This window comes from Cetorhinus maximus, chromosome 6 (assembly GCF_964194155.1).
Source record: "Cetorhinus maximus chromosome 6, sCetMax3.hap1.1, whole genome shotgun sequence".
Lineage (NCBI taxonomy): Eukaryota > Metazoa > Chordata > Chondrichthyes > Lamniformes > Cetorhinidae > Cetorhinus > Cetorhinus maximus.
Genome location: NC_135884.1, coordinates 137,351,341 through 137,374,475, shown reverse-complemented (window position 1 = coordinate 137,374,475; position 23,135 = coordinate 137,351,341). Strand labels below are relative to the sequence as shown.

The 23,135-nt window shown below is 43.6% G+C and overlaps 1 protein-coding gene across 1 annotated transcript in view; it reads right to left on the bottom strand.

The window, feature by feature from the left end:
* Window positions 1-5,605: 5,605 nt before the first annotated feature.
* The window catches only part of LOC144682185 (solute carrier family 66 member 2), an 81,447-nt gene continuing 63,917 nt past the window's right edge, over window positions 5,606-23,135 (bottom strand). The window contains exon 5 of the mRNA XM_078544571.1: window positions 5,606-11,093. Coding sequence (XP_078400697.1) covers window positions 10,919-11,093 — 175 coding nt within the window. The 3' untranslated portion in view covers window positions 5,606-10,918. The remainder of the gene's footprint in view (window positions 11,094-23,135) is intronic.

The following is a 23,135-nucleotide window of genomic DNA, read 5'->3' as shown; positions in this document are numbered from 1 at the left end:
GTTACTGGATCCTCACAGGGAGGCCAGATGTTTTGTGGACTTCTCCGCGGAAAGGTTACAACAGCTCCAGGGCTGAAGTTCCAGTGCCTTTGGATCCACAACATAGCAGGGAGAATTGGCAGAGGTCACAGAGAGGGCAAGCTCTGTAAAATCCAATCTCCCAAATTGGAGTGAGCTCCTCCATGTCCCCAGTGAAGGCGACTTTCTGGCAGGCCAGGAAATGCACCCATCATCTTGATGTCCATGCCCATCAGCATTCTCCTGTCTGCCACCCCATCAAGGCCTTCATCTGAGTCCCTGTAGCAGAACTCATCTGTGTCCAGTGAATTGGCACAAGAACCATCCTTTATCCTGATCTGGCTGAAATCATGTCCAGTGACGCAATACATTCTGACCCTAACTCTGTACCAGCCAGATCTGGATCTTGATCGGACACTCGCAGCCCCCAGCCATATGTACAGTCTCATATCAGAACTGGTGGCTGAGAGTGTCGGGGTAATTGAGGGGCTTCTTCAGCAGTGCAGTGCTGTTGCTCTCTCTTCTCCTCTTGGGTGCTGTGGTTAAAAAGGTAGCAATTCATCATGGTTTCATCAAGGGGAGGTCATGCCTGACAAATCTGTTAGAATTCTTTGAGGAGGTAATGAGTAGGTTAGACAAAGGAGAGCCAATGGATGCTATCTACTTGGACTTCCAGAAGGCCTTTGACAAGGTGCCGCACAGGAGGCTGCTCAGTAAGATAAGAGCCCATGGTGTTAGAGGCAAGGTACTAGCATGGATAGAAGATTGGCTGTCTGGCAGAAGGCAGAGAGTGGGGATAAGGGGTCCTTCTCAGGATGGCAGCCGGTGACTAGTGGAGTTCCGCAGGGGTCAGTGTTGGGACCACAACTTTTCACTTTATACATTAATGATCTAGATGAAGGAACTGAGGGCATCCTGGCTAAGTTTGCAGATGATACAAAGATAGGTGGAGGGACAGGTAGTATTGAGGAGGCAGAGAGGCTGCAGAAGGATTTGGACAGGTTAGGAGGATGGGCAAAGAAGTGGCAGATGGAATACAACGTGGGAAAGTGTGAGGTCATGCACTTTGGTAGGAAGAATAGAGGCATGGACTATTTTCTAAATAGGGAGTGAATTCCGAAATCTGGACTGCAAAGGGACTTGGGAGTCTTAGTCCAGGATTCTCTTAAGGTTAACTTGCAGGTTGAGTCGGTAGTTAGGAAGGCAAATGCAATGTTGGCATTTATTTCGAGAGGACTAGAATATAAAAGCAGGGATGTGCTGCTGAGGCTTTATAAGGCTCTGGTCAGACCACATTTAGAATATTGTGAGCAATTTTGGGCCCCGTATCTCAGGAAGGATGTGCTGGCCCTGGAGAGGGTCCAGGGAGGTTCACGAGAACGATCCCAGGAATGAAAGGCTTAACATATGAGGAACGTTTGAGGACTCTGGGTCTATACTCGATGGAGTTTAGAAGGATGAGGGGGGATCTGATTGAAACTTACAGAATACTGAAAGGCCTGGATAGAGTGGATGTAGGGAAGATGTTTCCATTAGTAGGAGAGACTAGGACCCGAGGGCACAGCCTCAGAGTAAATGGAAGACCTTTTAGAACAGAGATGAGGAGAAACTTCTTTAGCCAGAGAGTGGTGAATCTATGGAATTCATTGCCACAGAAGGCTATGGAGGCCAGGTCATTGCATGTATTTAAGACCGAGATAGATAGGTTCTTGATTGGTAAGGGGATCAAAGGTTACGGGGAGAAGGCGGGAGAATGGGGTTGAGAAACTTATCAGCTATGATTGAATGGCGGAGCAGACTCGATGGGCCGAATGGCCTAATTTCTGCTCCTATGTCTTATGGTCTAATTCTTGAGTGTTTGTAAATGCACTATGCTGGATAGCAGGATCAAGAGGTGCTGGAAGTTGGGAGGGGCAATAAGGCAGGAATAGCATCCTGAATGTTCTCAGAGATACCAGATACCAAGGGCTCTGTCGCAGCAGGCCCCATAATGTGGAGAATCATCTCCTCCATAGGGCTCAGGAGATGCAGTTGTCCTTGTGCTGTCGGAGTTCTGCTCCCTTTTATTGTGTTCCCCCTGTTCTTGTAAGAGAGGGGCAGAATGTCAGGGATTATTGTTATGAATGTGAGTTTATATAAGATTGTTATGTTTTAAACGGCAGGTAGTGAGGGAACCAACAAGAGGAAAAAACATACTTGACCTCATCCTCACCAACCTGCCTGCTGCAGATGCATCAGTTCATCACAATATTGGCAGAAGTGACCACCGCACAGTCCTTCTGGAAACAAAGTCCCGTCTTCATTTTGAAGATACCCTTCATCGTGTTGTGTGGCAGTACCACTGTGCTAAATGGGATAGATTTCAAACAGATCTAGCAACACAGGGCTGGGTAATCATGAGGCGCTGTGGGCCATCAGCAGCAGCAGTGTTAAACTTATCCACAATCTGTAACCTCATGACCTAGAATATCCCCCACTCTACCATTACCACCAAGTCAGGGGGTCAACCCTCGTTTAAAGAAGGGTGCAGGAAGGCATGCCAGGTGCAGCACCAGGCATACCTAAAAATGAGGTGTCAACCTGGCAAAGCTAAAACACAGGACTACTTGCGTGCCAAACAGCCTAAGCAGCAAGTGATAGATAGGGCTAAGCGATTCCACAACCAATGGATCAGACCTAAGCAGTGCAGACCTGCCAATCCAGTCATGAATGGTGGTGGACAATTAAACAACTCAGTGGAGGAGGAGGCTCCACAAATATCCCCATCCTCAATGATGAGGCAGCCCAGCACATCAATGCAAAAGATAAGGCTGAAGCATTTGCAAAAATCTTCCGCCAGAAGCGCCGAGTAGATGATCCATCTCGCCCCCCCTCTGGAGGTCCCCAGCATCACAGACAACAGTCTTCAGCCAATTCGTTTCACTCCACATGATATCAAGAAATGGCTAAAGTCACTGGATACTGCAAAAGCTATGGGCTGTGCCAATATTCCAGCAATAGCACTTGTGCTCCAGAACTTGCCGCGCCCCCTAGCCAAGCTGTTCCAGTACAGCTACAACACTGGCATTTACCCAGCGATGTGGAAAATTGCCCAGGTATGTCCTGTACACAAAAAGCAGGACAAATCCAACCCAGCCAATTATCGCCCCTTCAGTCTACTCTCGATCATCAGTAAAGTAATGGAAGGGATCATCAACAGCGCTATTAAGCGGCACTTGCTTAGCAATAACCTGCTCACTGATGCTCAGTTTGGGTTCCGCCAGGGTCAATCAGCACCTGACCTCATTAGGGCCTTGGTTCAAACATGGATAAAAGAGCTGAACTCCAGAGGTGAGGTGATAGTGACATAAAGACTGCATTTGACCATGCGTGAATCAAGGAACCCCAGCAAAACTGGAGTCAATGGGAATCAGAGGGAATACTCTCTGCTTGTTGGAGTCATACCTATCACAAAGAAAGATACATATGAACATACAAAATAGGGGCAGAAGTAGGACCTTCGGCTCCTCGAGCCTGCTCCGCCGTTCAATAAGATCATAGCTGATCTGTTTGTGTTTTGAATTCCACATTCCCATCTACCCGATAACCCTCGATTTGCTGGACTAACACGAGTCTATCAGCCTCTGCCTTAAAAATATTCAATGACCCTGCAGAGTTCCAAAGTCGCACAACCCTCAGAGAAAAAATATCTCATCTATCCTAAAATGACAACCCTTAACAGTGCTCCCTAGTTCTGGACTCACCCACCAGAGGAAACATCCTTTCCACATCCACCTTGTCAATACCGTTCAGGATCTTATATACTTCAATCAAGTCACCCCTCACTCTTCTAAACTCCAGTGGAAAAAAGAGTCTGTCTAACCTTTCCTCATAAGACAACCTGCTCATTCCAGGTATCAACCTAGTAAACCTCTTCTGAACTGTCTCCAATGCATTTACATCCTTCCTTAAATAAGGAGACCAAAACTGCACACAATATTCAAGATGTGGTCTCACCAATGCCTTGTAAGGATAACATCCTTACTTTTATGTTCAATTCCTCTTGTAATAAAGGATAGCATTCCACTAGCCTTCTTAATTATTTGCTGTAACTCCCTACTAACCTTTTGTGACTCATGTACTAGAACAAATGGTTATGGTTGGTGGAGGTCAATCATCTCAGTTCAAGGACATCACTGCAGGAGTTTCTCAGGGTAATGTCCTAGGCTCGTCTTCAGCTGATCCATCAATGACCTTCCTTCCATCATAAGGTCATAAGTGGAGATGTTCGCTGATGATTCCACAATGTTCAGCACCATTCGCGACTCCTCAGATACTGAAGTAGTCCATGTCCAAATGCAGAAAGACCTTGATAATATCCAGGCTTGGGCTGAGAAGTGGCAAGTAACATTCGCACCACACAAGTGCCAGACAATGGCCATCTCCAACAAGAGAGAATCTAACCATCGCCCCTTGATATTCAATGGCATTACCATCACTGAATCCCCCACTATCAACATCCTGGGGGTTACCATTGACCAGAAACTGAACTGGACTAGCCATATAAATACTGTGGCTACAAGAGCAGGTCAGAGGCTAGGAACCCTGCAGCAAATAACTCACCTCCTGACTCACAAAGTTCTCAAGGCATCTTCAAGGGACAAGTCAAGAGTGTGATGGAATACTCTCCACTTGCCTGGATGAGTGCAAATCCAACCACATACAAGAAGCTCAACATCATTCAGGACAAAAGCAAAATATTGCGGATGCTAGAAATTAGAAACAAAAACAGAAAATGCTCGAAAAGCTCAGCACGTCTAGCAGCATCTATGGAGAAAGAAACAAAGCAGCCTGCTTGATTGGCACCCCATCCACCACCTTGCACATTTACTTCCTCCACCATTGATGCACAGTGGCAGCAGTGTATACAATTTACAAGATGTACTGCAGCAACTCACCAAGGCTCTTTCAACAGCACCTTCCCAAGCCATGACCTCTATCATCCGGAAGGACAAGGGCAGCCAATGAAAGGGAACACCACCACTGCAAGTTCCTCTCCAAGACACACACCATCCTGACTTGGAACTCTATCGCTGTTCCTTTACTGTCAATGGGTCAAAATTCTGGAATTCCCTTTCTAACAGCACTGTGGGTGTACCTACACCAACCACATAGACTGCAGTGGTTCAAGTAGGTGGCTGACCACCACCTTCTCAAGGGCAATTAGGGATGGGCAACAAATGCTGGCCTAGTCAGTGATGCCCACATCCCATGAAAGAATAAATAAAAAAGAGAATAGAAGGCTGGTTGCAGCACATGCTATTAGCTCCCCACTGTGCAATACAGCAGCCAACAGTGCTGCAGATGTTGAGCCCTATGCTGCAGCCAGATAAATGGTGTGGCTGCACCACATTTATGAGCTGTTTACCTCCACTGGAACCGGCAGGTCGCAAATCATTTTCTCGCCCTCTGTATTTCATGTATCATGCCCAAAATGGGTGCATTCAGAGTTCTGTTTCAATTCAAATTACTGTTCATTTGTATATTAGGCTTAAATTGTTTAAAAATACTTAAAATTAATGTCATTAATATGAAATAAGCGAGAAAATACATTTTCATTAAGCATTTTAATACAACACCCTGATATTTTTGTCCATATCAACAATGAAATATTAAACAAGACATCAAAATGCAACATTGGCAAGCTATTTAGCAGAATAACATGCATATGTAGAATGCATGTTCTTTTTTCCTTACAAAACAATATTTGAAAGTAAACAGAATAATTTATATGTAGATTCTTAAACGTTATATTTGACCTGGAAGGTTAAAAAAGACACAAAGGCAGTTCCTTGCATAGATCAACATAAATTCATCTACAATGTTTGTGTACATATCAGGGGAATTTTTGAGAAGCTCCCAGCTTGGCATGGAACTTCACCAGATAAGGAGTGTGGGTCAGAAGAAGAGATATAACACTGTCGGATCAATTATGTGGTCTATTCATCTCGTGAGGCACTGGGATTCTTTCTTCACAAAATCACCTCCTGCACTATACTGGGCACCATTCAGTGAACTATGATGCATGGCCCCAGAGAACAATTCAGTTGATTCTCTTGTACAGAACTAGTGCCAGAACAGAATCCAACTAAAGGCAATTGGAAACATAACAGATACTCTCAGATTTGACATCAGTGATGCTGGCAGCACACAAAACAAAATTGGACATCATCAAACAAGTCCCAGATTTCTCAATGCCAGGTGCATGTTCTGGCAATCCTGGTTCAGCAAACGATAATTAACTAAGTACTGTATCTGAAATTCTCCACTCAAGTTCCAAGTAATGAGGGAGCCTGGGAGAGGATTTCACTGATAGAAATTGCATGTGAAGCTTCACCACCAGTACTCTGTATCAATTACAAAGAGCTGAGGTTGAGGTTCAGTGGTGCAGCATTTTTCTCTTGGCATAAATACAGAGGTTTGGCTTAAACTCTTGTTCTGCTTCTTCTGCCAGTATCACCTAAAACCTGAGAGTAGTTGCTACCATAAATTCACTGAGAGGTATTCAGTATAAATATGTATATAAAATCAAAATTTAAAACAAAATTTAGGTTGAGTACAAGCTTCTTCAATCACTCTGGACTGTATATTGTATCACAAATGACTTCAAAGAATACCTGCTCTGTGTTAACGCCTCTTAAATATTACCAAGCTGCTGAAAATAAAACTATGTCATGCATATATGAATGAATAGCTGAACTGAACTGAAGTGTTGTTATATCACATAATACATATCAAATCTAGTCATTCTGCGTGATGATTTTTTTTTGAAGTGACTGACTACAATTTGAGAATGTGTAAGAAAATCAGTCCTGCAGTGACTGTGGGCATTTATTTATGCCAAAATTAAAATGTATAAAACTAAAATGTTTCAGCTTATCCTGATAGGAATTATAGAAAACCTATCTCTGCACAATGGGAGAATGTGTGCTATTTCCAAAGGTACTTTGTTAATTCAGAGGATAAGCATCCTCAAATTATTAAATGCTTTGGCAAAAGATATGGTGGATTATTGTGAAACTATGGACTGCACATGAATGTGCAGCATTTCTTCAGTTACCTCAATAACATCGTCACTGTATAGAAGCATATATTTGGTTCAAATACAATGTATAAGACAATAATTGGCATTGACATCTCAGGTAAAATTCACCGCCAGTATATGACCCATGTAGAAAAAAACATGATGAATAATGTAATATAAAGTCATCCAGCCCTGCTGGAGCTCAGTCAAACTGAACCTGAGAACCACTGCAGCAGTACATTCTGTAACAACATAGGCTAAAAAAAAGTCGAACCTTTCTGAACGGTGAGGAAAAACCTCACCCCCTATAATTGCGTATGCACAAACCATCTGATATTAATTTTTGCATTGCACTAGTAAAGTCTGCTTTACTCATGTAACTTAAATACATTTGTACTTAATCTTTTGTGCAAATATTCAAAGACAAAATAATAAAGAAAATCATATGTCAAGTGCCCAAAAATGCACAGGTTGCAATCCCAGTAATTGCTTGGCTATCTCACTGTTGGTGCACAACTGTGCCACAGCTGCGGGGGTGAGTGGGAGGATACATTATTTCTGCAAAGTAAGTGAGCACCTACACCACTATGGCCGCATCTCTGGCACCTACCTGCCCCATGCTGCGGGAAGCTCAACTGCCTGACTTTCGTCTGGGAGGTAGGGGGAGGGGACGACTGGGAATCCCAAGCCTCATTAGCGAATGCTAGCCCATAGCCTCCGCATATCCGATGTAACCCTATCACTTTCAGGGGTTCAGGTTGCCTCCTGGGGCCTGTTGCCCTGGTGGGGTTCATCTCTGCCCCTTTGAAGGCTGGTATGCCTCATGTAACTGGGCTATGGGTATCCAGGTTTGCACCAGGTCTGGGTTGGGATGAGGAACACCCGACACCATGGGTGAGATTTTCCAGCCCCGACACCGGTGGGCATTGTCACGGGCAAGATGGGAAAATTTGGAGAGCCGTTAAAAGTCTGCTGGCATCGGGAGGAAAATCCCACCCAACATTTTTTGTCTTCTTTCCATGAATGATTAATTCCTTTATTTCGGGACATAAGGTGCTGGATTTTGTCAGCTGTTTCACCAGGCTTTCATAGTAGCTCTGGGAAGAGTCTGGTGGATCAGCTTGGAAAATGGTCGGCCTTGGTTGTGAAATCCCATTCATCCTTGTAAAGATGGAGCATCCACCTGCACCTTAGCCTATCCAATTAGTTCCAAAGGAGGCAGACTTGGGAATGGGGGCTCATGGGGTGGAATTTTATGGCCCCTCCCACCAGCGGAATTTCTGGTCCTGCCAAAGTCAATGGAGCTTTGAATGGCTTGTCACATTTTACGACCCCTCCCCCACCGAGACAGGGGCTGTAAAATTCCGCCCCTAGTGTATTCAGTTCTGTTAAAAGTTAACACAAAAGGAAATGTGCCTATACTGATAAATAAAAGTAGTGACAGCCTTTCCTTTAATACAAAACATAATACTGTGAAAGCTGAGTTCTGATGAAAGGTCATCGACCTGAAAGGTTAACTGTATTTCTCGCCCCACAGCTGCTGCCTGACTGACAGAGCGTTTCCAGTATTGTACGTTTTATTAGACTTTAATTTCATTTTTACTGCCATTCCAATTTTTGCTCACAATCTAAAACGGGTGTGAGGAGCAAAGTAATGAAATAGTTCTTGCTAGTGACTTGGAAAACCCTTGTTAAGAAGTGAGGGTGATTTTCAACTGCTTGTGGTCCTTTAATTGCCTGAAAAAGGGATGGTCAGCGATTGAAAATCACTTTATGGGGTGGGAGCGGGAGCTGGACGCATAAGGTCTTCTGGATGGGATTTCCAGATGAGCCTGCAAATGTGCGAGCATCCTGTCCACCTGAAACAGGCAGCAGAATGAATAAGTACACAACTTGGTGCTCTATGCTGGCTGTGAGACTCACTTGCAATTTTGAGGTCCACACTGCACCCATTTGTACAGGGTGTTGTGCAGAACAATCGACGACCCTTAGGGGACCTATGAAACAGCCCAAGAAACTTCCATTTTATTCTCCTGGGGCAGGAGGAGCGGGAGTATTCCTTCTGGCATCCAGAAAAAAGAGACCGCAGCCAGTTGCCTTCCTGCTCCATTTGATCCCCACCTCGGAATCACAAACCCACCTCGCCCTACCAAAATTGACCTGACCTGCCAGCTCAACTTAGATGCCGGTCAATCTCCTGCCCTCCTGTATCTCACAAGCTGCAGCTCACCAACAGCATTTAAATGAGGCCAGGGCTTCCAATGACCCGGGTCTCACGCTGGCAAATGTGGGCAGGCAACGCAGTCGCTCTGACCCCCTTTCTGCCCATTGGTGGTGGATGCTGAAGATCAATTGTGTGTGAAAAAGGAAAATATTTCCTTAAACCCTTCTTCAGGAGGACAGGTAATGTTGCAACATTAAAAACAAGTTTTAGGTCTAACCAGCGTAGCATTGCTGCAAGTACAACGTACATATGATTTTCTACGTGGGACAATGAGTGCATTTACATTGGACTGTTAGCTGCTTATCTAAACAAAAGGTGCATGGCGTACTTTTTAAGAACTGACTTACTTAACTTTACTTTAAATAACATTTTAGCAAGGGAAAACTTAATTTCCCTTTAAGATAGTTAAAAATATCCTACTAAGCAGGAAATATCGTTTAAAACACTTTTCCAGCAATAATATGTAAATATTCTAGACTCTGCACTATTTTCAACAATAAAGCACATCTTTATCACATTCATTATTCAAGGTCACTTCTCCTCCGATTATCCACCCACAGGCTTCGTTCAGTGCACTGTGCATTTATATTACAGCAAAATAAATTTTGCGTGTACTTGATACGTTTGGTTTAGAAATGACCAAATAACTAATCACTAAAAAATATAATGCTCGGGCAACAGGCCAAGAGTAAAGCCACCTAATTGTTGCATTGTTTTCTTTTTAAAAAAAAAGCAAAGTGAAACAAAAAGCACAAGAAGTAGAAATAGTGTAAAACAGTAGAAGGGACAGCAAAAAAGCAATTTCCAGTGTTTGCAATGGACAATATCATGTAATAAAATGCTGGAATTAACCCTTTAATAGATCTCATTGAAAAATAAGCTCTCAATGATTCAGGGTCCAAATCTGCAACATTTTTCCAGGATTTCCAATCATTTTAAATGCAAGTCTCCTCTATATAGTTTGGTTTTTAAATACTGTCATTCAATATGACACACAGAACACTATAAAGCCGGTATCAACTGTATTTAATACTTTTGGGCAAATGTTTAAAACCTAAAGGATTAAAAAGGGAGTGATTTTCCAAATGTGTGCTGACAGTGTGGAACTGAACTGATACCTATGCCCAGTGGAAAATGACAGGTAACGCATTCGCAGGGAGTAAAATTCCTGCCACTGACCTGTATGTGGAAAGTTTAGATTATAATACAAAATGAATTTTATGTTAAGGCTTGAGGAGATTTTTAGAACCATTCTCATATTCCAGCAATAGTCATCTTGTCAGACTTTAATGTATGCCTTTAACAAAGGTGCGTAGTTCTCTGTTCTTGCTGCTGCTGTCCTTGTTTGCCTCTTCTTGCTGATAGCTAAATCATAAAAGACACTTAAAGCTACCTCTTCCCACTGCATGTTGGAGGTACGGTTTTAGTTTTTGATTTAGAGATTTTAGACAAAAGCAGAATGCATCCTGCAGGAAAGAAATGCTTTCTTTGGTTAAGGCACTTTAGATGAATAATGTCACAGCACAGGATATTCTTCCATAGAAACGGGAAGAAAAAAAATCTAGCCTCACTCTGCTGCCCAGGCAGCCATTCTCTGACGCTATGCAATCTTGTTAGGTGTATTTTTCACGCTCCCCTTGTCCATAGGTGAACACCTGAAAGAAAATTGCGACGTCAATGCAAATCTGAACAGTCCCACAAACCCAGAATTGTACTGGAGTTGCATTAGCAATGAAGTATGTCGTCTTAAAGACATCGCCCAGGGTCCACAACAGCACCATCTTCACACTAGAAAAAAGGATTTAAAAAAAAAAGAAAATTATTATGCTGCATTCTGGTAATGTGATTTGTCAATTGCAAATTTAAATTTACAATATTAAACAACAATTACAGCAACTTGCATTTTATATAGCACTTTTAACATATGGAAATATTCCAAGACATTTCATAGAGACGTAAAGAGATAAAAATAGGTAAAAATGAGCTTGAGGTTTTTAAAAATTTTAACATCACACATCATCATAACCCACTCCTTTTTTGGGGTTAAAAAATTAACCCCATAGAATCTTACAGCACAGGAGGAGGTCATTCAGCCCATCGTGCTTATGTCTGCTCTTTGACAGAGCTATCTAATTAATCCCATTTCTACGCTCCCTCCCCATTGCCCTACAAATTAGTGTTCAGGTATACATCCAATTAATTCCTTTTAAAAGTTACTCGTGGATCTGCTCCCACCTTCCCTGCATTCTAGATCACAGCAACTCAGAGTCTAAGACAAATTCTCTTTATCTCCCTTCTGGTGCCTTTGCCAATTATCTTCGGCTCCCTTTGATAATACATGTCATGTGTCATACCAGCATTTCTTCATTATACCTGAGTACTGATCTATGCATCTCCATTTTCACAATCTTTTCAGATTCCATGGCCAGAATCTTCTGTTCGGCGTGTGGGGGCCGACGCGTAAAATGACGCCAGGCGGCCTTTGCATTTATCATGAAACCCCATCCACGGGCGGGATGAAGTTTCATGAAGGGTTTATAAATTAAATACATTTTTTAATTAAACTCCATTGACATGTCCCAGCTCATGCGAAAGAGCGCAGGCCCCGACTCAGCCTACTCCCCTTGCCCGCACAGGGAGTACTCAGCGCTTCTGGGTGCCTTAATTGGCCCGCCCACGTAAAATAGCGGCGCGCAGCCAATCATGGGCGCCGATTGGCTGTGCGCCCGCCCACGCCCACTCCCGCCCAACCTCCCCCAACGGGAAGAAAATTCTCCCCCATGACTATTTTCACTCATCTCTCCTCTCCTTAACCTTATTATTATACTGTATATCTCAGCCTTAACGGTTCCCTACCTGTCCCTCTGCCGCTTTTTATTTGGGGGTGAAATCTAACTTTAACATTGGCACAACAGACAGTGGAAAAGGGAAATGGAAATTCAAGCAGGGTGTATAACAGCTGCTTATTTCCCTCAGGTGCTCATTTTGCACCACTACCCCCTAAGTTTCAATCCCCACAACTTTTAATTGAAAGTATTAAAATGCAAAGTATGTAATGTAAATCAAAAGCAAATCAGGAGCAACAGCTTAAAGAAATGGAAACTGGGCTAATATCAGATTGCACAAAATCTTATCGTTAAGGTCACACATTAAACTCTCTAATATTGCCTTTTTAATGTATCATCATTTGTATCCTATGTCAAAGTTTTATCAGATTTTTAAAAAAACTTTATTTTATAGTTCATTATGGCCTGAATTTTTCAGGGGGAGGGCCCGATACACCAGCATGTAAAATGACTGCAGCGTGTGTCCCGACGTCATGGCGCTGTCTCGCTCGCAATGTTTCGTTCAGCGGGCGCGCGTTGGTGTCGGCTGCACACCCACCGAATTTTAAACGACCTATTAAGGCCATTAAGGTCATTGTTTACGCTGCCCGTCCAACCTTAAGGTTGGCGGGCAGGCGAAAAGGCCAAGCGGCCTTCACGATTTTTAGGAAACCTCGTCCACGAGCGGGATGGGGTTTTCTAAAGCTTTTGTGAATTAAATAACGATGTTTCCTGAAATAGAAAAACGTGTTCCATCTCATGTGACAAGAGTCACGTGAGGGGACATGTTTAATTAAATTTTCGACCCATTTAATTATTTCAAAAGCGCTTCAATCTCGCTGAGGCACGGAGCTGCTTCAGGGAGATTGAAGCGCTCTTTCATGCGCATGTGCGAAAGAGCGCTGGCCCTGACTCCCCCTCCCTGCAAAGGTGGTACTGAGGCTACCGCTCACATCTTACGATGGGCGGGCCTTAATTGGCCCGCCCGCATAAAATGGCGGCGCGGAGCTGATTGCGGGTGGCGGGCGGCTCCGCGACTGCTCCCGCCTGCTCCCGCCGAGCCCAACCGCTGACTGAAAAATTCAGGCCTATGACTATAATTACAACAACTACATAATCAAAACAGACCTTCCATCTATGCTCACTACGTTTACTAATGTATGGGCAGAATATTTCGCTCGTCGGGATGCACCCGACCCGAGCGAGCACAAAATGATACGCGACGATGTCGGGTGAGCGTCCTGATGTCATCACGCACTCACGCGATATTTTGGTCGCTCCTGCCGAGCCTGCCCGACAACCGGAAAATCCTGGCCTACCAGAGTTTCCATTAAGAATGGCACACGGGCAGATAGGCAATTAAGCGGTCTATTCAGGCCATCAAAGCCATAATTAAAAGAAATTTTTAAAAAAATGTTAAATTTTAAATTCTTCATTTTTTATTTTAAAAACCTTCAGGTCCCTGAGGCAGCTCCGTGACCTTCAGGGAGCTTTCACTGAGTGCACCTGCACGCGTGCGCAAACTTCAGCGCTCGCCCTCCTCCCTCACCAACCCCTCCACCCCACCCACCCACCCAGGCAGCCCGATCGTGGGTGGTGGTCTGTTTCATGGCCACTCCCGCTTGCCCCCGCCAACCAGAAAATCCTGGCCCATGAGAGTTCCCATTCAGAAGAAAGGTGCACAGGCAGATAGTCAGGTCTGGCGCCCTACTTATTACTCAGTCACAATGATCAATCACTCCTGCTACACAAGAAACGTTACAATCTCTGGACTAACTAAGTTCACTATTGCTCTTCAAAATAAGCTAAAATTAAAATGGCTATAGCAACTTTAATGTAATAAAGCAGCCCAAAGCGCTTCACAGGAGCCTCATCAAACAATAGGTGACACTGAGCCGCATACGGAAATATCAGGGTAGATACCAAAAGCTTGGTCAAAGAGGTAGGTTTTAAGCATCACCTTGAGGTAGAAAGATAGAGAGACCTAGAGATTCTGGACCTCAAGGCTTTGGCAGCTGAAGGCACGGCCGCCTCCCCTGGAGCCATTAAAGTCAGGGATGTTCAAGAGACCAAAACTGAAGGAGTACAGATATCGTGGGGGGAGGTTATGGGCCTCAAGAAGATTACAGAAATAAGGATGGGTGAGGCCATGGAAGGATTTGAAAATAAGGTTGAGAATTTTAAAATCGAGGCATTGGGAACCAAAAGTAACCATGACAAACAAACAACGGCAGTTTTAAGTTGAATATTTCACAGGTTACTCTTTACTACCTGCAGAAGCGATTAACAGCACAAGATCCTAGGTGAATTTCAATTCCTTATATAAAAAAAAAATGACTGGTTGCTGATCATCTTGGAGTGGAGTTACTGTTGAACTCATTGATCTAGCTCTGGGGGGGGGGGGGGTTCACTGAATTAGAATATTCAACATTAGAGACCCTGAGAGTGAATTTCCCCATGGGTTCTTCTATCCATGCTCTGTGATTGTGCTGGAAAAGTCACGAAAAACTCAGGAAAATTAAGTTTTGGCAAATGAGTGGGGGAAGCCCTCGAAAACTGATGCCCCTGACAGTCAGCAGTGGCATTCTCTGCCACATTGTCTTCCCTAAACTGCCCAGAGCTGTGTATCGTTCTTCTTCATGCTTTCCACCTAATCTGCGTTCTTGTAAAGAGGACCCTTTGACCTTCATAAACATGTAACCAAGTCACGTTTTAGTAACTTTGATTGATAACATACTTAAAATCCTTGGAATGGATGTATTTTCATCTGGGATAAACAAAGGTCCACTTTACAAGGATCATGGTTTATTCCCCAATTGGTTTTAAATGTCACCAACATTACTCCAGTGGATAAAACATTTCAAACTACAGGTAATTACTTTTGCGAACACAGCAGCAATCTACTAGATTAAGTGGATAATTCTAAAGGTTATACAAAGCTTACTGAAGGATATCTCATTATGTGCTATCTAAAGTAACAATTTTTCTCCATAAAGTTTATTTCTTTCTCTCTGCTCCTAAAGGCACTGACTCCTTGCCAGGGTAGAATGTCTTGCCAAAACAGCCAGTGAATTTTGGAAGGGTACTTTGCCATGACAAACATTACTACCAAGACCAATGTTCATTCTCACACACACACACGCACACATTCCTACAAAGGTCACTGAAAGCCTGTCGTGTTTTCCCTTCTGTAAGCAGGGCAACTGAGGTGTCCCAGCACCATTTTATTTGAGATCAGCTAACTGAGCACATAGCAGGGATCAATCCAGGACCTTTCATGCCTTTTGACTCAGCTAATCACTGCATGAATTGATTGAGTCACCAAAGAAGCCAAGTGAAGGCTTGATTTCAAATGAACTATGGAATGGGGATGATGTTAAGGCTGAAAAATGCATGCAAAATCAATTCTTTGAGTTGACTCCCACTTGTTCATTAAAAGGATTGTACAATTTGTGGTATTTCAAAGGTTCTCACAAGCACTGAAAAACAGTGTGAGAGGTTAATTACTTTTCATCTGATATGTACATGTTCATGTAAGGCTAATGGCTGATAGCACTAAGATATTGATAAATTGCTAAGGGATTGTATTTCCATTCAGCAATATTGACCAGAGAGAGGAAGTAACTTGCAGTTTATATACCGCCTTTCATGACCTAAAAGGATGCTTAAAAGGCTAAACAATCAATGAAATGCTTTTGAGGTGCAGCCACTGTTGTAATGCAGGTAAATCCAGCAGCCAATTTGCACACAGCATGATCCCACAAACAGTTATGTGATAACGACCTGTTTTGGTGGTGTTGGATGGGACACATGGGGGAGAATTTTTTGCTTGGCAGGCGGGCGATCCGACAGAGCGCAAAATGATGTGCAATGATGTCAGGCGAGAGTCCTGAGATCATTGCGCACTTGCGCAATATTTCGGTCGGCGGGCGCGTGCTGGAGTTGGAAGGGTGCCCACTGACAATTAAAAGGCCTCTTAAGGCCATTAAAAAGGTAATCAAAAGAAATGTTTCAATGCCCATCCAACCTTACGGCTGGCAGGCAGACGAAAAGGCCAAGCGACCTTTGCAATTTTTTAGGAAACCTCATCCACGGGCGGATGAGGTTTCCAACAGCAAATAAAAATTAAATTAAAATTTTAAAATTTCATTTATAACATGTCCCTGCTCATGTGACAGAGTCACATGAGGGGACATGTTTCATAACATTTTAAAAACCTTTATTTTTTATTTTCAGAAATGCTCATCTCCCTAGGCAGGGAGCTTTTCCAGTGCGCACACGTGCATATGCGCAAAGTTCCCTGCCTGCCCTCCGCCCCCCTCCACACAGGCAGTGCTGTGCACTGCAGCGCATGTTTCACGTTGGGCGGACCTTAATTGGCCCACTAGTGTGAAATCGCGGTCCAGCCTTGATCGCGGGCAGCCATCAGCTTCCTGACCGCCCAGCGAGGGCAAAATCCTTCCCATGGAGAACTCCCTGCTCTTATTCAAAAGGCACCATTGGCATCACCTGGGCAGATAAATTTGGTTTAACATCTCATCACGTTAGCAACAAGTGCAGCAGTGCATTTGTATGATGGTGTTTAACCATCATTTATACAAAGGCGGTAGCAGAGTGCAGCTTTATTTTTCTGGAGCCAATTTAGCACTTTAATCCTGATTCAACATCAGACTTATTGTGGACATCAAACAGATTGTGGACAAAGCCTTCAAGTATATCATTTACCCACGGACAGTGGCAGAATAAAAATGTGATGGCAACTTTGATGAGACATTAAAAGAGTTTTTTCAAAATCAATAATGGCTTAATTTTATCTCCAGACCCGTTTTCAGTGGGCGATGGCAGGTTGGAAACTCAACTGTAAAAAGAAAAAGATTAGTGAAAACAAATGTCGGTCTCTTACAGTCTGAGACATGAGAATTTATAATAGAGAACAAAGAAATGGCAGAGCAATTAAACAACTACTTTATCTCTGTCTTCATGGAGAAAGAGACATATAACTTCCCAAGAAATACTAGGGTACCAAGGGTTTAGTGAGAAGGAGGAATTGAAAGAAATTAGTATTGCTAAAAAAAAGTGCAAGATAAATTAATGAGACTGAGAGCCGATAAATCCCCAGGGCCTCATAATCTACATCCCAGGGTGCTAAAGGAGTTGGCCATGGAAATAGTGGATGTGTTGGTTGTCATCTTCCAAAATTCTGTAGATTCTGGAACAGTCCTGGTAGATTGGAGGGTGGCAAATGTGACCCCACTATTTAAAAAAGGAGAGAGAAAAGAGGGAATTACGGACCGGTTAGCCTAACATCAGTAGTCGGAAAAATACTAGAGTCTATTATAAGGGATGTGACATTTAGAAAATATCAACGGGATTAGACAATGTCAACATGGATTTATGAAAGGGAAATTATGTTTGGCAAATCTACTGGAGCTTTTTGAGGACGTAACTAGCAGAATAGAAAAGGGAGAACCAGTGGGCGTGGTGTATTTGAATTTTCAGAAAGCTTTTGATAAAAGTCCCACATAAGATGTTAGTGTGCAAAATTAAAGCACGTGGAATTGGAGGTAATATATTGGCATGGATTGTGAATTGGTTATCAGGAAACAGAGAGTAGGAATAAATGGGTCTTTTTCAGAGTGGCAGGCGGTGACTAGTGGGGTACCGCAGAGATCAGTGCTTGGGCCCCAGCTATTTACAATATATATCAATAATTTGAATGAAGGAACCAAATGTAATATTCCCAAGTTTGCTGACGACATGAAACTTGGTGGGAATGTGAGTGGTGAGAAGGACGTTAAGAGGCTTCAAGGCAATTTAGACAAATTGAGTGAGTGGGCAAACACGTGGAAGATGCAGTATAACGTGGATAAGTGTGAAGTTATCCACTTCAGTAGGAAAAACTGAATGGCAGGGTATTATCTAAATGGTGATAGATTGGAAAATATTGATGTATAAAAGGACCTGGGTGTCCTTGTACACCAATCACTGAAAGCAAGTATGCAGGTGCAGCAAGCAGTTAAGGTGGAAAATGATATGTTAGCCTTCACTGCGTGAGGATTTGAGCGTAGGAGCAAGGATGTCTTGCTGCAGTTGCACAGGGCCTTGGTGAGACCAAACCTGGAGTACTGTGTGCAGTTTTGGTCTCTTTCCTCTGACTGGGAGATCTAGAGCAAGGGGTCACAGTCTCAGGATATGGGGTAGGCCATTTAGGACTGAGATGAGGAGACGCTTCTCCACTCTGAGGGTGGTGAACCTGTGGGATTCTCTACCACAGCATTCTGTGGAAGCCAGGTAACTGAATATATTTAAGAAGGGAATAGATAGATTTCTAGACTCTTAAGGCATCAAGGGGTATGAGGAGGGAGCGGGAGTACAGTGTTGAAATAGAGGATCAGCCATGATCACATTGAATGGCGGACCAGGCTCGAAGGGGAGAATGACTTATTCTGGTTCCTATTTTCTGTGTTTCTATTCTGCATCAGAAACGTAGCCTGAATTGTTAACACCCCAGTCTCATTTAATTCCCACCAACTGACTTTCATGCCCATTCTGGCTGGCAACATAAAGGGAAGCAGCAAAAAAAAAAATCAACAGAAGGGAAAAAACCAGTAAAACTTGAAAATAACTGGGGGTACTGGTTGAACTGGTCTTGCACGCCTGAACATGGAACTACAGTAGTACTGGTGCCAAAGGTACTGTTTTTTTGACAATTTTGAACTGGCATTGATGCAGTCTTCTGCTGAGGCCAGGCAGATGACAGAAATGGCAGCTGGAAGTATCCCAGTGCTCCTGTGACCAGGAAAGTGGAGCAGGCCAGGGAGGGGTGGGATAGGGGGAGGGTACAAATGTGTGGTAGGGGGAGCCTAAGATTTCCTTGTCAGGAGGAATGCCCCTACCCCTCTGGGTCCACAAGGAAAGCAAAGGAAAAAATGCCCTAATAATATGTTGGGCCTTTCTTTAGCTCTAATCTTCCCTGATATCTTCACTTAGTAGGTAACTCACTTAGACTTCCGACTCGAGACAGTTAAAATTGCAATTGTGTCCTGATGACATCAGTTGAGTCGCTTAAAATCAGAAACAGTCAGCTTGCTGGCATCTCTCATTGCAGCCAGGTAACCTGGGCAATTTTAACTGATTGGAGGAGCAGGTGATTGCATTGCGATAAGGATTAAAGGTACTAAAGAACGCAGTAATAATATTAAAAATAGGTATTTCCGTGTGCAATATATCATGCATGGGTATGAAGGAGATTAACAGTTGACGTCTGCATTGATGGGCTGGCACAAAAATGGACCAATAAAATAACACACACAGTATAAAATCAAAACAGAACACACTAAGGGCTGTTTACAAAGCTGTAATCTGAGCTTCTGTCTTGCAAATTATGAACTCTGAACCCCTACTTTGATTACCGCCTTGAATGTGTGTCTGACTTCTGTCCCCTTGGCTGCTTCTGCGTGCTACACACCTGCCATGTAAATTCATTGCTACTTCTGGGATTTCAGACCTTGAAGAGCTTCCATGCAGTGCCAATACATTTTTCATTCATCCACGGATCGTGGGCAACACTGGCAAAGCCCATTCTTGATCGCCCTTTGAGGAGCTGGTGGTAAGCCACCTTATCAATTGTTAACATACTTCTACAGGTCAAAGAAACCTCGGTTTACCCTAACGATATTTATGAAATCCAAAGGCCACAAAAACAAAACTGAAATAGCTGTCACTAAGTGCAAAAGGATTTTCGGAATTTAGAAAAGCAGTGCCGCATAGCACAGTTTCAGAAGGCTGACTTGCAAATGCTACTGTGGGAGAGGAAAGAAATAAAGTAAAATCTGTTAAAAATATTCTCTTTAAAGTGGCACTGATAATGCATAATCTTTTCCAGTGATAGTTCAGCAAAAAAATGAATTCGTAAATGAAGAGCCAGACTTGTTACATAATTGAATTGTTTTATTTTAGTCACTAGAAATGAGAAAATCAATGGAAATTATTGATGTTTCATCTGTAGTACTTTATAAGCAACTTAATATTCCCCTAGGCTCCTTACACTTCCAAGTAGATCATTAGTCTGGGCTAGATAACTGAAAATTTAGTACATTCAGTTTACATTTAATGAACAAATGTCAGGCTAATTTAGGGTTTGTATTTCCACCTCCTGCAAAGTTCTAAATTAAAAGCTGAGGGGAATTTTAACTTGGAGGAGTGCGTGGGTTTGGGTGCAGGTGGGAGGGTTAAGAGTGGTGAAAATGTGAGTGCGCTGGGAAGCTGGCTCTAACAGTAACTCCAGTACATTTGGCCATTTGTGCAACCCCCGGTTTTCTTTGACATAGGGGAGGATTTTCTCCTCACTGGGTGGGCCCGGGAACGGCCGTGAGGCTGACTGCGATTGTGCTCCGGCCGCAATGTCGCGCTAAGGCGTGCTAAGAACCTCAGCACTGCCAGGATGGGGGCGGGAGGAGCGTGAGCGCTGAAGTGTGCGCATGTGCGGGGGAGCGCGCGTTGACAGGTCCCTGAAGGCACAGGACTGCCTCAGGGAGCCGAAGGATTTTAAAATGAAAAAGAATCTTTTTATGTATGGTATAAACACGTCCCCACATGTGACTCAGTCAGATGTAAAAAAGGATGTTAAAATATTTTTATTGCTTTTTTCAGTAACCGTTGGAAACCTCATCCCGCCCATGGATGCGGTTTCGTTATAAACGCAAAGGCTGCCTAGCCTATTCGCCCGCCCGCCAACCAAACAGCTGAGTGGGCAGCAAAAAAATGCAGCTTAATTAATTAGTTAAGGGCCTTAATAGGCCTCTTAGTTGTCGGCAGACGCGCTGCTGCCACTCGCACACGCCCGCCGACCGTAAGATCGCGAGAGTGAGCGATGACATTGGGGCTCCCGGCCGACGCCATCGTGGATTATTTCACTCCTGTTCGGCTCGGCGCCTGCCCGAGGGACAAAAAATTCTGCCCATTTACTAATCACTTAATTGAAACAATATTTCAACACACTTTCAAAGTTAAAGTTGCATTGGTGGATTTCTCGGGCGTCCTGAAGCTTGCCAGTAAAAGCAAGGTGAGAACACCACCGCAACTGATTAAAACTCATGGAAATACTGCTGTAAGTGCTTAGTGCTCAGAGCTGCTTTCTTACCCATTGGTGAGAAAGGGTTTATTCACAGTACCTCCTCTGGGAGTTTTTTTCTACACTTTGGAGGCTTTCTGAATCTCATCAAAATGTGTGGCATCTTGACTGCCTCCAACTGGAGCTCAGACAAGGAGCAATACGATTAGCACAAGCAGCAGCCTGTGGTTCAGAGAATTACAACTGGACAGCAGAGGGCTGCAACTCGCAGGAGATACTATTCATAACACAAGTGCGTACAGGCGGAGGCTGAGTGCTTCAGGAGGTTCAGGTTGTTGCATCAGGTGGTGGCAATCTCTATTCTAGGAGAAGATATGCTTCCTGCTGGACCTAGTGGCCACGCTGTCCAGTGCCTTGTGGTAATCTGATGTGTAATACACCTTTCAGAGAATGTGAGTAGATTGACCACGTGACTGTAAGACCCAATAGCTGTGTCGCGCAGGCTACCATGTTAATGTTAGTCCAGAGTAGGGTCTGGTTGGAGAAGCACACATCATGTTAATGCTCTGTTGCCTGAGTTATTAATAGCAAGTGCTTCATTTCATATTGGTCTCTGCGTCTGCAGTATATTGTAATTGACTCACCTGCCAACAGATAAGTGTGCACCAGTTCGCGAGCAAAGCGACCCCATAGTGGAATATTACAACTGGTGGCAGGGCAAAACACAACCAGTCGATGACACCAAAGAAAGCGGCGAAAACTCAACTGAAGTGAATCAGCCATGCCTTGCAGGCCGATTGTAAGTACATTCCAATTGTTAAACCCTCAACGTAGTCATCAAGTTATCTCCCTCCAATATGCCACAATTTGGCCACATCGAACCGTTTGATCAGACCACGGATGACATTATAGTGAACGCCTCGCGTTTTCCTTTTTGGCCAACGACATATCGGGGGAGGAGAAGAGGCGAGCGATCCTCGTATCGACATGTGGCAGTCAGACGTGCGGCCTAATTTGTAGTCTAACGGCACCCAACACCCCAGATTCCAAGAGCTTTGATGAGTTGGTGAATCTAGTGAAAAGCTGCTTTTGACCGAAACCCTCAGTAACAACGCAACATTTTAAATTCAGTTCAAGGTGTTGTGCCCCTGGAGAGACGGTCACTTGCTACGCAGCAGCCTTAAAACAATTTACAGAGCACTGTGAGTTTGGAACATCGATTAATGACATGTTAAGAGATTGATTTGTGTGTGGAATTAACGAGGATGCTGTTCAAAAAAGATTGTTGTCAGAAACAAATTTAGATTTCAGCAAGGCGCTGGAGTTGGAGCTTGCAATGGAATGCTCAGTCAGGGACTCAGAAGAAATCAAGGGAGCTCACGTCGGGAGGGAGGCACCAGCTAGAAATGGCACGGAAGCACAGGGCTCCGTGGAAAGGCGGGAAACAGCCGCCATTAACAGAACAGCAAAAAAACAATGGTTTAATGGATAAAAACCACATTAATAAGAGCAGAATTGGAACCAAACAGCCTACAAATGAACAACAATTCAAAAGAACCGAGTGTTTCTACTGGCATCGCAATGTGCACATTATGTGATATTGTAAAGAAAGATTGAGGCAAAATTTCAAACGAAAAGGCTGAAGTCGTGAAATTTATATAATGGAGGAACCAGAAGAAACAGAGTCAGATTTCTACTTGCTACACAACTTAAAAATGGATAAAACAGGGCCAATCAATGTGACAGTAGAAGTCAAAAGCAAAACCATTCGAATGGAGGTGGATACAGGCGCATCCATGAATGTCAAAGGGGAACATACATTTAAGTATCTGAATGGAGGAGGCCACTCACTAAAGCTGGAAAACTCAGATGCCAGATTAAAGACATATACTGACGAAGACATATGAGGAAATGGTATATGCAAGTTCCAAT